General features: G+C 46.2%; 1 protein-coding gene across 1 annotated transcript in view; it reads left to right on the plus strand.

Annotated features, from left to right (window-relative positions):
* Cemip (cell migration inducing hyaluronidase 1) overlaps positions 1–17890 on the plus strand; it is a 67198-nt gene that overhangs the window by 9454 nt on the left and 39854 nt on the right. The window contains exons 5-11 of the mRNA XM_029480162.2: positions 282–461; positions 3361–3431; positions 4477–4572; positions 5072–5193; positions 9317–9449; positions 10186–10377; positions 17350–17525. Coding sequence (XP_029336022.1) covers positions 282–461; positions 3361–3431; positions 4477–4572; positions 5072–5193; positions 9317–9449; positions 10186–10377; positions 17350–17525 — 970 coding nt within the window. The remainder of the gene's footprint in view (positions 1–281; positions 462–3360; positions 3432–4476; positions 4573–5071; positions 5194–9316; positions 9450–10185; positions 10378–17349; positions 17526–17890) is intronic.

Below are 17890 nucleotides of genomic sequence, written 5' to 3' on the forward strand. Positions count from 1 at the left end.
CAAATCCAAAGCTCTCTGCCATTGGAGTTATTTCGGAGGTATTTTCCTTTGTGAATGATAAGTGTGACTAAATCAAAGCCCCCCTTCTTGAGTATCTCTGTATGGCAAGCCAAACAGCCAAACTTGCTTGCTCTTTGAAGACACTTCTTTTTTTTTTTTATAGCCCTCAAGGACTATGGACAATATCTTAGCTGCTAAAACAGATGTGTACCTAGGTCACTGTCTCTTTCAGACTGCTGCCAAGACTATCCACATCTTCATTCTCTCTCTACTTCTTTTAGGTTTGACACTTACAGATCCAAAAAAGAGAGTGAACGTCTGGCCCAGTATTTGAATGCAGTGCCCGATGGCAGGATTCTTTCTGTCGCAGTAAATGATGAAGGTTCTAGAAACCTGGATGACACAGCCCGGAAGGCAATGACCAAACTGGGCAGCAAGCACTTTCTCCACCTTGGATTTAGGTACTGCCCATCACTTCTGTCTCCTCTCAACTGAAGCAGTCCGTGCTAAACAGAGCAAGTCTCCAGCTCCACAGGACTTAGAACAACAGCACAGGGCATTGCAGGCACACTGCTCACCCACACTGGACAAACTCGGGCATGGTGCTCAAAGGCTATTTGTTTTGTGTTCGTTTAGTTTGTTTTTGTTTGTTTTTGTTTTTGTTTTTGTTTTTGTTTTACAGGCAAAGCCCACTACTGCAATGCACAGGTTTCTATATGAATTTACTTCCTCAACCATTCACTTACAAGCACTGAGTTTGCCTAGAATGAGCAAGGAAATAAGAGCCCTGATGAACAGTTAAGGTCTATTTACCCTTTCAAGGTTCATATTGTGCCTTGGGGACTGGCAGACAGTGTTTTAGGGATTATACAGTTATCTCCACCCAGCTAAACAGTCAAGGAAAGGGAGCCTTATTTAACAGGTTCTAGAGTGTAGCCTCTTGCTTTGGATTGTAGCATCATGCCTGATGTTGGCATGTGCACACATTGACAACTGCAGGAAGTCCTTCGGCACACTGCAGTCACATCTTTTGATCCTGCAAGCCAGCTCTCAGCTTGGGTAGATTTGAAATGATCTGTCCCGTAGCTGTTTGAGATTATGATACCCATTCTTCAGCTCCTTAGGTAAGGGCAAGCAAGAGATACTCAGAACCTTTTCTAGCCTGCAGAGTAAATTAGCTGGCTGGACAGAGATCCTCTGGGCAAGAAGAGACACCCCAGGTCCCAGGCTGTATTCTCTGGCTGCTGCTTTTGGAAGGGAAACTGGGGCAGGAAGCTCAGACAGCCAAATATGACAATGATATCTTGGTATGGCAGGCCTCCTTTGTCAGCGAACGCCAGACACACTTTCATTTCACCACATTATAAACCAAAAATCAGTTTATTAATTTATGATGAGAGAGGGACTATGATAGAAAAAAGCGCCTGAAGGGCCTTGGGCGAAGGTTGTGGTGGCTCAGAGCCCAAAGCTTGACTTCTGATGCCTGGCTTTGAGTCTGTGCTGCACTGCCTCTGAGGTGTGACCACAGGCAAGTGACTCATTCTCTTTGCTTAATTCTCGAATCTGTAGAATAGGGTATCTCAGGATCTATCGGAAAAGGGTGCTGGGAGGGGTTCCACGGGATAATATGAGTAACATAGTTGTCACCCTGCCTGGCAGTTAATGATGGTTCTCTCCCTATAAGAGAGTCATTGGAACAATGGGAACCTCCACATGCCAGCCTGGTCACAGCAAGCAGGAGTTACATAATCGCCTCTCCTATAAAGGAGATGTTTATGTTTGGGTGATGAGAGCGGAGCATCTAAAATCAATAGATGTGCTGGGACTAGAACCACTTATTAATTTATTCAGGAAATAGGAGGTGTGATGAACTTGCATGAGTAGATAGAAATGAATGGGACCCATGAGAGAGAGAGAGAGAGAGAGAGAGAGAGAGAGAGAGAGAGAGAGAGAGAGAGAGAGAGAGAACAGGGGGAGCTGATCCAAGGGGAGTGAGCACGTGAGGGACCACAGCTGGAAGGAGGGCAAGCCAGCTGTGAAGCCAGAGGAGTTGGGAAGGACTAAGCAGTGATATACTGCTTATGGGCATGAGAGACAAGGATGCAAGATTGACATTGGAAGGTCAGGCTCTGTGCTGATGAGCTTCAGTTTTGCTCAAGGGCAATAGAGAGCCATTGGAAGATTTAAGTATGAGTGTGACATAGCAAAATCTTAAACCTCAGCTGAACATCATTCAACACGAACGCCCCAACACAAGTGGTCTAAACAAAATCAAAAGCTACTCACATCATGCGATCTTTTGCTTGTCATAGAGAAACACTTGCTGCATTCTTGTGGGTATGGGAGAGTCTTTAATAAGAGCCTGGTCTTCATAAGAAAGCTACACAGATTTCACTATGCTAAGTTAAGCACTATGTAAAACCTCTCTTAAAGAAACAGAAACCATAAGAATCCAAGTAGTTCAACCTGAGTACTTTTGTGCTAAGTTTCATAACATGTAAAGAATAATAAGAAAATCTGGTAAGACTTTCTCTAATAAGCCACCTGTCATGAACAGACTTGGGGTTCTTCCCAGAAACCCTCTCCATTCAGCTCTAGAGAGGACACCTCTGTCCTGGGGGTGAGGAAGAAAAGACAGAGATTTCTGCCATTTCTGTTTCCTTTAGTATAGAATGCTCAATATGCCAGAGTGGTGCATTAGGGTGGGGTCCTTACCCTAATCACTGCATGTAGCATGCTAGGCAAAAATCACTAAAACAAACAAACAAAACAAAACAAAACAAAACAAAAACAAAAACAAAAACAAAAAAACCTTGTGCACACTTTCAAAGAGAAAGGCTGTGACTTTTCCAATCCACACGCCCTTCTTTCCTTCTCTCCACATCACTAGGCCAACATACTTCATCCCTTTCTAAGATCCAAGGCTGATGGCTAAGTGGCCAGTCATAGTATCCTGTGCCATTTTCCTTGAGCTCACCTCTTTGGGACAATGCGCATGAGTGGAATCACCTCTGTTGGAACTGGTCCGACATTTGCTGCAGGATCTAATTGGCCTTGGCGGGTGGCATGGTTGGTTGAGTTGTTGGCATGTTTGTTTGTGATTCATAGCCAGTCTTTGCCAGCGTTTAGTAAAATTGTCTCCAGGGAAGAGATGCCCAGGCTAGCTGACTGCTGAGGAAGCAGGCAGCCTTGTGCTTGCAAAGAAAGGCTCTTGTTTTATGGGAAAAGGAAGCCCATGGGTGGATGGTAAATTCCCCCAGTAGCTAGGGAGACTTAGCTATGAGAATGTGTCTTCACTCTGTGACTCTTACTGAGCGCCAGCTCCAACATGTAAAAAACCTGACTCTCTGTTCTTTTCAGACACCCTTGGAGCTTCATCACTGTGAAAGGAAATCCCTCCTCTTCAGTTGAAGACCACATTGAATACCATGGTAATGAATGGTTGGTGAGAGTCCTGGTCCCCTCCAGTGTCACCCTGATGAGTGGCTGTGGGTTGTGAGTGACTAGCTGCTCTAAGAACATAGCTGCCCTTCTCCAAGGACCCAGATAAGAATCTGGCCACTTCACTCACTGCATTATGAGCCAGTAACACAGATCCAGGCTAGAGGAAAGTCGATCTCTCCCTAAGATTTTGTATGTCCAAAGAAGTTTTCACTGACAAAGAAAAACTAAGAACTGGGAGGTGGCCTTCAGAGGAACAGTATGGACTAGAAACCATAGAAAGTTTGTTTTGTTTGTTTATTTGCCTTCTGTTTGTTTGTTTTTAAGACAGAGTCTCAGTAGCCCAGATTGGCCTCAAAATCAATATATAGCAGACAATGACCTTGAACTTCTGCCCCTCCTGCCTCTGCCTCCGGAAGGTTGAGATTACAGGAATATGCATACCCCCATCACATAAATCTACAGCTCTATGCATGCTGGGCAATCACTTTGTCTGAACTACATCCATGACCTGTATAGGGTCTTTCTCATTCAGTGTCTTTGCCCCATGTGGTTTGGGTGACTACTGCCAGTTCTAAGCCCAGGGCAGAACTCAGATCATGAGAAATCATAGATTTTTCTCAACTTTCCATTTTTCAGAAGGGTATAATTGAACTTTCAAAACTGAAACACACACACACAGTAACAAGAATAATTTGATTACAGGAAAAATATTCCTTAATGAAATGGTTCAAGATTCTTGAGTTTAAAAAAAAATCCACTGTGAACTGGACTTGGTAGTACACATCTGAAATCCCTGCAATTGGGAGGTAGAAGCAAGAAGATAAGTTTTAAGGTTATCCTTGGCTACATGATTCAAGGTCAGCTTGGGCTGCCTGAGATTCAATCTCAAAACAAAAACAAAATTAAAACACTAAAGCTAAACCAAATCAAAACAGAGACATGACTGTTGGGGTTTTCTCTGTACTGTAAGGTCAACAACACCATGGAGTTAAGGGTCTGTCAGCTTCCTCACACATCTGGTCCTTCTGACAGGTCACAAAGGCTCGGCTGCTGCCCGGGTTTTCAAACTGTTCCAGACAGAGCATGGCGAACATTTCAATGTTTCTTCATCCAGTGAATGGGTTCAAGGTGAGATGTTTAAGACAGACTGCTAGAACCAAATAGCAGCAGCACAGGCCAGGAAATAGCAAGGATTTCTTATACCAGTAGGGACACCTTACTAGGCATCAACTGAGAAATTGCAACTGAAACTGTCTTTCATTAATCAAGCCACGTTGGCAAATTGTTAGCAAGATCTCATCTGTGGGTAAGAATTGCATTGCACTTCCATGGGGATTTGTGGCATTTGGTTTTTTATATGCCAGGTCATGGGGTTGGCCAGGAATGCAAGCAGAGACTGGGATTGAAGCTGGCCTTTGAGCAGCTACCCAGGCTTGCAGAAAGCAAGCCATGGTAGTGGTGGGCGTTGGGGGCAGGCTTACAGATAGGTTTTTATTTCTCTCCATCCTGCTCATTTCTTTTGTAATAACAAGAAACTTATATTGCCTTTATAAAAGGAAACAGTCATTAGGAGACAAGTCAAAAGGAAACATGGTCCTGTCTGACCTCATCTCTGCTTTCTGCCTAGATGTGGAATGGACAGAGTGGTTCGACCATGATAAGGTGCCTCAGAGCAAAGGTGGGGAGAAAATTTCAGATCTTCGAGCAGCTTACCCAGGAAAAATCTGCAATCGACCCATTGATATACAGGTACCAACGGCACAACAGTCAGGGGGTCTGTAAAGCTTGTCTTTGAAGAAGGCTCTGTGCGTCAGAACTTTTCTTATTTCTTTTCTCTCTTTTTTTTTCTTCATGTTTTCCATTAATTAATTAATTTATTCACTTTATAACCTAATATCAATCCCCCTCCTCCAAGTTCCCCCTCACATATCCCCTGTCCCCACATCCCCTCTCCTTCTCCTCTGATACTGGGGAAGCCCCACCCTGGGTACCAACACACTCTGGCACATTAAATCACTGCAGGGCTAAGCACATCCTCTCTCACTGAGGCCAGACAAGGCAACCCAGTTACAGGAGCAGGATCTACAGGTGGGCAACAGAGTCAGGGATAGCCATGTCTCTAATTGTTGGAGGACCCGCATGAAGATCAAGCTGCACATATGCCACATATCTGTGGGGGTTGGGGGAGCTAGGTCCAACCCATGTGTGCTCTTTGGTTGATGGTTCAGTGTTTCAGAGGCCCCAAGGGTCCAGATTAGTTGACTTTGTTGGTCTTGTGGAGTCCCAATCCACAAGATCCATTCCACATCCCTCAATGCTTCTCCCAAGTTTTCCACAAGAGTCCCCAAGCTCCATCTAAATGTTTGACTGTGGGTCTCTGTGTCTGTTTCAGTCAGCTGTTGGGTGGAGCTTCTCAGAGAACAGTTATGCTGGGTTCCTGTCTGCAAGCATAACAGAGTATTATTAATAATGTCAGGGATTGGTTCTTGCCCATGGGATGGATCTCAAGATGGGCCAGTCATCGGTTTACCATCCCCTAAGTCTCTGCTCCACCTTTGTCCCTACACTTCTTCTAGGCAGGACAAATTTGTAGAGGGATAAGGATACCCACTCACCCAGAGCTTTTCCTTTCACCTGGGTGGAACTACTCTCTGCCCTCCTCTGAAGCAGGATAACTATTCCCGCCTGAGAGACAGAAGTGAAAGCTCCCTGTCTGTCCGAAGCCATGACTCCAGCTCCTGTCTGAGTTCCTTCTCCCACTTGTCACTCTGCTTCTTCACCCGCGGCTGCGGGATCCTGCTTGGCCCACCAAGCTCACTTCTATGTTGATGTCCTATGGACCCTTGGGCACACAGTGGGCAGACAGGATTTGAAGTACATCCTAATCCCAGCAGTTACAGAAAAGTCAGCATTCATGGAGTCTGCCAAAGGATCTCCACTCATAGTTTATTCTACCTGGAGGAGGAGGTGACCTCCACATTGGGCACACATTGAAGTGAAAGAGACTCATGAACCATCTTTGCCCTCACAGTTGCCAAATGCTTCTCACGTCCTTGGGGGCTCAGGGCAGGCACTAAACTCTCTTCATGGCTGCACCACCCACCCTGCCCAGGACTGCATCTGACACAGGCTCTGGGCACCTGTTCCACATGGATGTAATTAGATCATCTGGGGACAGGATAGAATAGACATCTGTGATCTCCAGAGAACTGGAGAATGGGGAACAACAAGAGGATTGTTATTGTCACCCCACAGAGGCTGACACAGGGATGGAAGCCAGAGAGGTTTGACTAGCTGAGAAGGTCCCCATCCACATCACTGACAACTTTGGGCTGCCTGCTGTGAATGTTCTGAGTGACTGTGCATGCACTACTCTCAGAGTGAGCATTTTTAAACCCTATGCTCTAGTTCTGCAGGTACACTCTGGCTGTAGACACACATCAAATTATTTGACTTTATGGCTCAGTGCAAAAATAGGGGTCATAAATGTTCCCTTACAACTTGGTTTCATAGATTGACCATGTATGGACATGGGTGCCTGAGTATCCTCTATAAATTTTATTCAAAAACCCAGGGAGGGATTTGAGACAGGGTCTCATAATGCCTGGCTGGCCTGGACCTCACTGGACCAGGGTGGCACAGAGACCCACCTGCCCCTGAGTGTTGTGATTAAAGGCAAGTGCCAATGTGCCACAGTGTCCTGCTCAGAATTAATTTAATTTACTGTTAAAATGAAATATTATTAAGTATTTTATTATCTGCAAGCATGGCTAATAATAATATTTCTTTGAAGATTCCTGCCATTTAGCACTGATAGATCTCTTTTTACTCTTCTTATACAAGACTGACTAAGGTCATTAAAAGAGAAAGCAGTGTAATTAAGCAGTTCCCATGAAATCATTACTGGATTCTTTTTTGTCCTGTGACAAATATCCAACTCTAATAGGTAATGAGTTGAGGCTCTGTTGTCAGTGTGACAGAGTTCCCACTGAAGATGGAGCTGGCTTTGTGGGGCTTGGAGGTCAGAGGAACAGGGCTTGACAGTTGATGAACCTGAACTTGGTGACGACACCTTTGGGTTTTAGCAGGTACCAAAAGGATAGGTTTACAACCTGGTCTCAACTGTAACAGAGACCATGGAAAGAGCTGGATTTTGACGGAATTTTAGTGTTCATGTCTGGGAGACCTCCTTTCAGGCCAAAGACAAAGCTGGCTCTGTTGGTCTGTTAGTTAAATTTTAGATAATCTTTCCTAAAAAGTCTCTCTCTCTCTCTCTCTCTCTCTCTCTCTCTCTCTCTCAATCTCTCTCTCTCTCTCTCTCTCTCTCTCTCTCTCTCTCTCTCTCTCTCTCTCTCTCTCCCTCTCATTGGTGACACTTTCGTCCCTTCTCCAAGCCTGTCTCCTTGTCTCCATGGTCTCTGTGCCAAAGATGGCCACAGTGCTTTTCTAAATTGCACATCTTTGAATGACAGCCACAGTCTGCAGAGGGATACACCCTGGCTTTGGGATGAGCCCCAGTTGGCAGGAACCACCGTCCTTTGAGCCTGTTCCTAAATTCTATCCTGTCCTTGTGCTTCTTGCCTGGCATCCCTGGTCAGTTGCAACCTCACTTTCAAGGATGCAGTGGAGGTGGATGGGTAGTGGGGATGGGAAACAGGACATTTGAACAAAGGCCATTAGGCTGGGCATACCTGAAAGCTAGAAGCTAAATGAACTTGGGCTTCAATTTTCACTGAACCACTTACTGGCCTTGTAATGTTTGGCAAGCTAATCTTTCCTAAAAAGTCTCTCATCCTCTCAGAAGGCCATGTTTCTTATCTATAGAACAAACTACCCCAACATAGTTTCATTATGAGGATGTAATGGATATTCACATACATTTAGGTCTTTAACTGAGAGAGTTTATCCCAAGCTTTGCTATCAATTAGAATCACCTGGGCAGTTTTTAAAGTCCAGATGTTTAGGTCACAACCTAAACACACCAGATCTTAGCCTTTGAGGGTAGTGTTTGGTTGGAACCACTGTCCACCTTTGCACAAGCTGCTAAACCCCATCTGCTCTTCTTCCCTCAAACCCATCTATACAGAGAAAACTCTGGCCTAACATGTTATCACTCTTCCATGTTTCCAGACAGCCACCTGAGGGTGCTCATCCAGAGGCAGGTTTTGAGCAGATAAGGGCACAATCGCAGCTCCTATCAGATACATCATCCCTCCTCACCTAAATTCTGTAAAGCCCCTTGCTTTAGAGGGAATGCTCCAGTTCACTTACCTGCTCCTTTGAGATCAGTGAACCCACAGGAAAGCTACCTCCCAGCAAATCTGCCTATATGTTCTTGTTTGGGTTGAACTGGTTTATTGTGTCAGTAGAGAAACCTATTAGGTAGAGCGTAGGCATATAGAACTTTGAGATTCCTGGTGTTTTACAGAAGCCCATTTGGGCACCTGTGGGTTGTATAGAGTGATTCCCCGGTAAATAAAAGCTAGCTCTTTACATAGTCTGAGGGTGGCGAGATGGTCATAAGAAGAGACATATCAGGGTCCCAAGAAAGCCTGTGTATGGTAGATGCTCTATAAATGTGCACACAATGATGAGCAATAAGTAGGACTCAGGACTCCTGCTAGATCACAAACCTTCTAGCTGACTCTCTCCCAGAAATCAGGCCTCACCACATCCATTCCCGAGACTTAACACTGACTTTCTTTTAACAAAACTCACAAAGACTACTGGGATAATAGTCCTGGGCTGTTGTAAATAAGTTTCACAGTGGGGACAATTTTAGACTTGTAAATATAAGTTGAGGACATTAATCAGCACTTTCCCTCTTCATAAAAAAAGCATCCTTGCTCTGTAATTTCCATTCTGTTCTCAGGCCACAACAATGGATGGAGTCGCCCTCAGCACTGAGGTTGTCTACAAAAATGGCCAAGATTACAGGTTTGCTTGCTACACCCGGGGCAGAGCCTGCCGCAGCTATCGAGTGCGATTCTTATGTGGAAAACCCGGTAAGCAAGGAAATCCTAGCTCCTTATTGGGTTAGAACTGCAGCTGAGCTCTGATCCCTGACCTAGCTTCTATGCACTGTGAAATAGGATGGCTGGGTCTGCCATGTTGAGTATCATAGTGTCACAATCACCCACACTGAGTGCAGAAGCAGCCAGTTGGTCCCAGGCATTGGAAGCAGATAGCAAATCTCTGACCTGCCGTAAGCCTTTCTAAGAGGGGTGGGCATGGTCCAAGAATGCAGTGTGCTGATGGACAGGGTTGACACAGACTCTCTGCCTCTTCTGGTGCTGTTGTTTCAAACCCAGTTCCCCAGGCAGTGCTCATTAGAAAGGACTGGAAATGGCTGGTTTGTTCTGGAATCAGCATCTCCAGAAAGTAGTCATTGGACTTGGGGGTGGGACTCATGGCTACTGTAAATAATAGTGGAGAGGAACTATATTTGTTTTACATCTTGGGCAAAGTGGGTGTGGTGAAGCAACACACTGAACACCAGCTTAGAAGTCAGTGGAAAATTCCTCTGCCCAGAGCTAATGAATGGGTCTTTTTTGGTTGGGTTTTTGTTGACTTCAAAAACCTGTAAGTACTGAGACTGGGATGAGAGAGTCTGGTGATTCGGGTTTTGGAAGGGCACACCTGGCATTTACTGATTTCCAGAGGGGAGGGGAAGAGGTGGGCAGCCACATGTTTGCTGAAGGCAAAGGGCTGTATCTTAGTCCTTCCTGTTTTGGGTTACAGTGAGGCCCAAGCTCACGGTTAGCATCGACACCAACGTAAACAGCACCATCCTGAGTCTGGTGGACAATGTGCGGTCATGGAGGCCTGGAGACACCCTGGTTGTTGCCAGCACTGACTATTCGATGTACCAGGCAGAAGAGTTCCGGGTGCTCCCCTGCAAAGCTTGCACCTCTACACAGGTCAAGGTGGCAGGTAGGCATCTCCTCACTTCAGGCTGCAGGAATCTGAACACTGGTAGACTTCAAGTGAAAGATCTGAATCTGTGAGTTATTCTCAGAGTCCTACAGACCAAACAAAATGCTGAGATATTCAATATAAGCATTGGCTCCTTACTGATGCATCTATACATTGTCCAAGCAGGCAGCCTAAATGATATCTGAAATAAATTAAGAAGAAAGACTCATGGGTTGGGAAGCTTCAGTTCTAGGTTTGTTAGCCCTGTTGTTTAGGGCAAGAGCTAGTGATGGAGGAAGTTGCTTATCTCATGGCATCCAGAAATCAAAGAAAGGAGGATGCTAGAGTCCCAGCACAATAATTATAAAAGAGATGTGTAAGGAGCTGGGCAGAGGGAGGAGGGATTCCACTCTGTTGGAGTGGGCGTGGTTCTTTCCCTGAGGAATTCATGATTAAGTGGGAAGCTGGGAGAAGATGACAGAGTGGCCAGGAAAGAGAAGTAGTGCTGGAAGGGAAGGCATGTGGACACATCACCTGAGCAGGGGTGGGTCAGCCATGAGGAGGACAGGTAGACTACAGGGCAGACCAGGAGAGTGCCTAGGATCACAGAAGTGAGAGGAGGCTGCAGGACAACCAGGGGCTTTGCTTGAGTGGCACAGGAAGCTACTGAACTCCATGGATCTGTTGGGTGCTCCTAGCAAGGAAGGATTTCCCATGTCTGCATCTGTAGGAGGATACTTAGGTCATCATCACAGTGCATGGTAGAAGGTTTCCTGGGATGTCAGTGGCCCCTTTGGCAGATCATTTGAGCTCATATCACTCCTTGTGCCTCCTGGTAGCTTGAAGCTATGCAGGATGGGAAAAGCCTGACTTCCAGCCCTTGCTGCATGGAAGTAGAAGGAGGATTTCCCCTAGGTTTGGGCTAAACCTTGAGTACACCCCAAGACTGAGCATCTTAAAGGTCAGACTGAAGATCTCACTTTGAGCAGGTCCTGAAGGGCATCTGTGAATGCCAGTTACCCCGAGATTGAAGGACCCACGAGACTCTAGGCTCACACAGCAGAGATTTGGGGATTCATGCCAAGAGTTACTGCTCCTGACAGAATATTAGCAACCCAACCAACTGTCTTATGAGTGTGCCCAGGCTGGACCAAGAATGTGAGGGTGCTTCTTGGGGGCCAAGTTCCCAAGGATGAAAGTATGAGTGGAGATGACATTAGACATCCTTTTTGATGCCCTCAAGCCCCTTTACCTTTGAAGGATGCTCCTCCAGCCCTGCCCCCAGCCTCCCACTATGTATTAAGAGTGCACCATCCACTCTGCTCAGGAGTTTTGGGTCCCCATGGGAACAGCTCCTACTGGTGAGTAGTGTCACAGAAGTGCCAGCTGGGGATGATTGTGCATGCACAGCTGTCTGTCCTGAGGGGACACCCATTGCTCCTCTTCCCAAGGTTCATTCTCTGTTTTTAATCCCCCACTAACACAGAGGGAGGACTCCTCCCATCCATCCCTTTCTGTACCTGAATTCTTCTCTCACCTGCTGTATTCTTTCAGGGTCAGCTCCTCAGTCTGGCTGTAGAGAGAGATACACTCTTCTTGGATCCTACTCTCTCATAGATCCCTATTTCCAGCCAACAACCCTCTTTGCATTTTAAGATTTTGTCGGTGAGAAACAGATGGGGGTAACAATGTGCTGGAAATATATGACTCACCTGAAAACGTATTTTCAAAGATTTACCAGCCTCGGTGTGATTCTCAGCACCCCTTGATGTGGCCATGGCACTTGAAATCTCCCCCTTGGTTATTTTGCCACCCTCTCTCTTTGTTGTCATCTCATTTGCCTTATAAAGACTTCCACCCTTTAACCACTATGACCACTACTTTGAATGAGCACCATTTCTCATGATAATCTCAGTTCTGTACAGGTCCACCTGTCCCATTCACTATCTGGGAGTTCCTGTTTTATATATGAAGCAGATGAAGAAACTGAGGCTGTAGAAATCAAATATCTAAGTTCATGATTTCCCTAGTGGTAGCCACTAGCTACATATAGCTGCTTCAATTTAATTGACGTTAAATAAAATCTCATCCTGTTCCTTACAATAGACAGATTTTAAGTGTTCGAAAGGCATGTGCGCTTAGTGGCTACCATGTGGAACAGCATGGAATCTGGTGTCACAGGACGTCCTGGTGGGTGGTGCTAGTATAAACCAAGCAAACCCCCAGCTGTTCAGCTGCAAACCTATGTATGCTACGTTGTCTTCCACAAATGTTCATAATCTTAGCATCTCCATCTGAAATGGCCATAGGAGTTCTAGGCTATTCTTGTCCCTCTGGACTAGTCCTTGCCCCTGATGATATGAGAAGAATCTAGTCTCCACCTTCCCCTGACTCCCTGGGTTCTAAGCTATAAGTACCTGTTGTGTCTGTCTCCCAGAGAAGGTGTTTGTGGTTTATTCTTCTTTTATTCTTAGGATGTCTGGTTCTCTGCTTGTCCTGTGAATGTTCAAAGAGTATGGTATTGGGGGACCCATGGATAAACCCAGAAAATACCAATGTTTAGAACCTCCCTATGCCCCAGGCCCCCTCCCCCTTTCCTAGTAGGCCCAAGTCATTTGAGACATTTCTGACCTAGTCAGCCTGCACGAGAATGCTGTGAGAAGGTCGGGAGTAGGGGTGAGGGAGATGGAGAGTTGTGGGAGAACCCCACACTCAGGAAGGGATGAAAGAAATCAGGCACACCACTTCCCTGGGATTGCAGTTGGGAGTGGCCTGTGAAAGGGACAAGGAGAGATAACTGCTTGCACTGTGGACAGAAGCCCTGTTATAAAGGTTCTGATAAAGAGTCTTAGAGTAGGGGAGGTGGCTGGGACTGCAAAATTCCTGCAGTTCTCAGTGGGACCTGCATTTCCTTAGTCCATGGGAATCTGATACACACAAGCCTTCCATTTACCTGAAGTCACTTGTGCCCTGATTCCCCTATGAAACCAGCTGTCCTTTAGTTCCTGTCCCTGATGAAGCTCTGGAGACAAAAGCCCTGACAGCTGCAAATGTCATTTCTGTCCCTCTGGCCTCCAATCATGTGCCCAGGGCTGTTTAAGCACATTCTATGAATTGACTAACTTGTTGATCTAGCTACTTTTTGGGATGTGAGCTATTTTTATCTCTGCTCCATAGATTGAGGGCCCAAGGTTCAGGGAGTTTAAACCATAGGCTCCAGGACTCTATTGCAAACTGAGTCACACTGACTGGCTCAGAGCCATGTGGAGAATGGCTTTACTTATAGAGGCAACCAGGTAGATGGGAACTCTGAGGTAACAAAGACCCTCAGGAGGCAATCCCAGCCAGCCTGGAGGGACATGAAGAGATGAGCCCACCAGGAGCCAGGGTGTCTGATCCATCCACCTTGGCTATTAGAGATGGGCATCAGGGCTGATGTGAATGAGTCAATTGCTTGTAGTGCCCATGTTCCCAAAACAAGTCTAGCTTTCTGAGAACATATGGAAAGCCAGCTCTATGTTGCCTTGACACATTCATGGGCAGTAGCAGATCATTCTCCCTCTGAACCCCTGGCACAACCCCAAGCTGTCTTGCTTGATTGAGAAATCCTTTGAGAATTTCCCTAGGCATTGGCCTTTGGAGTTTCCACTATGAAAGATTAGCTCTGGATCTAGCATGTTTGGAGGCCTGGGACCCAGAAGACCAGGATCCCAGATGCTCTTGGGGACAGATACCCAGCTTTGTAAGAAGACCCAGTTCTCTGCATATTGAGCTGGGGTGGTTTAGGAGAGCAGATGTTCTCCATGACAAAGAAAAGAGAGAAGGAAGATATATCAGACAGAGCTAGAAATGTAAGAGCCCATCTGGCAAGATGCATGTGAGAACTCTTCCAGGAAGCTCTGAGCTAGTTAGAGAGGATCAATAGGCATTCTGGAACAAAGATGGGAGGAGTTTGAGGCCCTGTGATCTAAAACTGCAAGAGCTGGAATAGAAGGAACAGTAGTAGGAGGGGGCTCTTCAGTCCTTGTAGAGAGGTCACAGTGGCACACTCCTGTGGTCATCATAAAAAAGGACACAGAGATATAGTGATCTGCTCAACCCTTGAATCAAGAGCTAGCAGATCAAAAGCAGGATGGTAAAAGATTCTCCATGACCAAGACATCATAATTAGAGATGATATGCATCAACCTCTAGAATGTTTCTTTCTGAATTTGAGTCTCTTTCCTTTTCATCCACCAGACAGACTTCATGTTGTCTCTGTCTGGCTCTCCAAAGGTAGGAACCCTCAGAAGCCATGCACACCACTTTGGGGGACAGGCTTTGCCCTTTAGAGGGCGAGCCCTGTGGTTAGCTTGCTTGTGAAGGTCACAGAACCAACAGGCAGCAAGAGCAACAGGGATAGAAGCAGAGACTTCTACATGAATGGCTGTAGGACCTTAAAGCAGTAAAGACGGCACATAGTCCATGACCCAAACCAAAAGCCACAGTGGGTTCAGGGAGGAAGAACCCCTGCATTTTGTCATTAGCTTGTTTCCAATGATCTTCTCTAGTATGTTAGACCAGTGTGGAACTGTTGGAAGGTGGTAGAGTCTAATGGAAGTTTTAAGTTCATTAGGGATAAGTCCTAGGAGTAGACTGTGGGATATGCATCTCCTTTTCCTGTTTCATTCCTGGACACAAAGTAAATGGACTTCCTCTGTCATATGCAACCACCATTATATGCTGTGTCACCATTGGCCAAAGCAACATAGCCAGTGGGTCTCGGAATCTCTGAAACTATGAACTGAGATTAACCTTTCTTCTTTATAAATTTATTTATCCCAGCTATTAGTTAGAGTAACAGAAAGCTGGCTGACACTGTGCCTGAGACTCGTAAGGGCTCTGTGGTAGGCTGAATCTATGTTGTGATCCTTAGTTCCTGTGAACATTGCCTCACATGATAAAAAAGCGGGGGGGGGGTGCTTACAATGATGACTAGATTAAAGTTCTGGAAATGGAGTTGTCCTGGATTATATGGGTGGGTCCAATGTAATTACAAAGGTACCAGAGAAGGATTATGGGAAATTAGCAAAGAGAAAGCAAAGGAATGACAGAAGTAGGGGGAGCTATGGCAAATGGAAGATGGTGGTCTCAAGCCAAGGAATACAGGTAGCCACTAGAATCTGAAAATGCCCAGGAACAGATTCTATGCGGTACTTTCTCAAGCAAGCAGCCATGCCAAAACCTTGACTCACCCCACAAAATTAATTTCAGACATCTAACCTTCAGGATCATAAAAAATAAACCTGTGGTAATCTGTCTCAGCTGTAACAGAAAACACATACCATTCACTTGCCTGGGGTTGTTTTCTCAGCTTTAGTATGCACCAATGTCACGTTGCTTCAAAGAAACCACTATCTCACTGAGTGCAGAATTCTAAAACCATAGGCTTCTTTAGCAATACTGTCAGCTCCCAGGATGTGTGCTTGGTGATGGGGAGGGCAAGGGTCAGGTCTTCCTGTGGATGAGAAAGCAGAGGAAGGTCGCTGTGGTGGGCACTGCTAATTTTAACTGTGGCCCTCACACGTGGGCACTAGTGGTATCTCAGGGTTGAGGCAAGCGCCTGCTTGATCAAGTCAAGGCCAGAGAGAAAGCCAAGTGGTGTAGGTGTTGTGGTTTGGGCTGTTAGTCCACAGGGGAGAGTGTTGCTCTTTGTAATTGCATCCTCGAATGAAAGAGAAAGTATCCGCAAGCCCTGGCAGCCATCTTAGTGAGGAGCCTGTCTTAAGCTGTTTTTTTTTCTGCACAGATGGAGAAGAGATGGGAGGCAACACAAAGGGAATTTGGCTAGAGAAGGGTGAGGTTGTGGGAGGAAGAAATGGGCAGAACACAGGGTCAAGGACACAGCCACACAGAACAGGGACCAGAGTCAGTGTGGGAGGGTGTTTGGTTTGCTAGACTTTTCTCAAGGATAGCAAGGCCCAGGGAAGTTTGAGGGCAGAGAACATAAGAAATGCAGATGAGGAATGAGATGGCTAAACTGGAACGGACTGCCAGCTGGAGGCGATGCCTTCTGAATTTGCCACAGGGCAGGGCTAGGATCCATGGCCTCAGAGAGTGCCTGCGCTGAGGGATGCAGGATGAAGTCAGCACAGATCAAGGCACAAGTCCTTCCCCATTGCTCTTTCAGTACTACGGGGGCAGTGGGGAAAGGGGTGCAAGTCCAGGGCTCTAGACACAGGAATGGCCCCCTGCTCTTTCTCCTCTGGGCTGCTGAGAGGAGAGTATGGGTTGACTGTGCTCGGAAGCAGGGATCTGAAAGGAGAATGTTTGTTTTATCCTAATAATTACAGCTAGAGACCCACTACAGTGCAAGTTCTGAGGAGTCATCTGGAGACTGGAGACAGGGTCTCTCTCTCTCTCTCTCTCTCTCTCTCTCTCTCTCTCTCTCTCTCTCTCTCTCTCTCTGTATGTGTGTATGTGTGTGTGTGTGTGTGTGTGTGTGTGTGTGTGTGTGTGTGTGTGTGTGTCTTCTGTCTCTCTCTTGTTGCTCTGCCACCTCTAGGCTGCGGCTTTTCTTTGCTGGATGAGGTTGGACCACCAGAGAGACAAACCAAGGTTACACCTGGCACTTCTCTGTACATCTTGTGGCCACGCCTCCCTGTAAGGAAGTGGGGAAACACAGCTCCTCTGGGAAGCCCTGTATGAGATGACTCATGGAAGAGTCTAGCTCTGAAAATCAGAAGCAGTGTGTATATTCTGGACAAGTAAACCACACCTGCCATGGCCTTAAGAGCTGAGCACGAGTAGCTAGGAACTGTGGCTCCACTCCTAGGTGTGGGACTACATCTACCAGAGCTTTGTTCTTCCGTATCATGGAAGCAAGGGCCATGGGGCCCAAGATGAATGAGGGTCTAGTGAAGAGCAAACTACAGCTGCGGGAGTACTGGATGGGTACACAGTGTGCATGCTTCACCTGCCCTTCTGCTTCCCTGCCCTCTTGTGCCCTAGGGAAACCACAGTACCTACATATTGGGGAGGAGATTGATGGTGTAGACATGCGGGCTGAGGTCGGACTCCTGACTCGGAACATTGTGGTGATGGGGGAGATGGAGGACAGATGCTACCCCTACACCAATCACATCTGTGATTTCTTTGACTTCGATACCTTTGGGGGCCACATCAAGGTAGGAATGTGCCTGGCTAAGGCTCTTAGCCCTACAGGAGGGTACTCAAGGTTCCAGCTGTGGACAGAGACTCGTGGGAGGCACAGGGATGGTGGAGCAGGGGGTTGGAAGAGAAGTACACCATTAGGAGATGTCTTTTTTACCAATCATGGGACTTTCACATGGGTCAGATATCAGATACTTATTTTAAGTCCATGGGAAAGTGCTGATATTTTATAATTATAACAGTAGAAAAATTACAGTTACAAAGTAGCAATGAAAATAATATTATGGTCAGGAGTCACCACAACATGGGGACCTGTATTAAAGGATCAGAGCATTAGGAAGGTTGAGAACCCTTGATCTAGAAAGACAGCCACAGGTAG

Source organism: Mus caroli, unplaced genomic scaffold (genome assembly GCF_978045245.1).
Source record: "Mus caroli unplaced genomic scaffold, Mus_caroli_1 scaffold_8, whole genome shotgun sequence".
In the NCBI taxonomy this organism is placed as follows: Eukaryota; Metazoa; Chordata; class Mammalia; order Rodentia; family Muridae; genus Mus; species Mus caroli.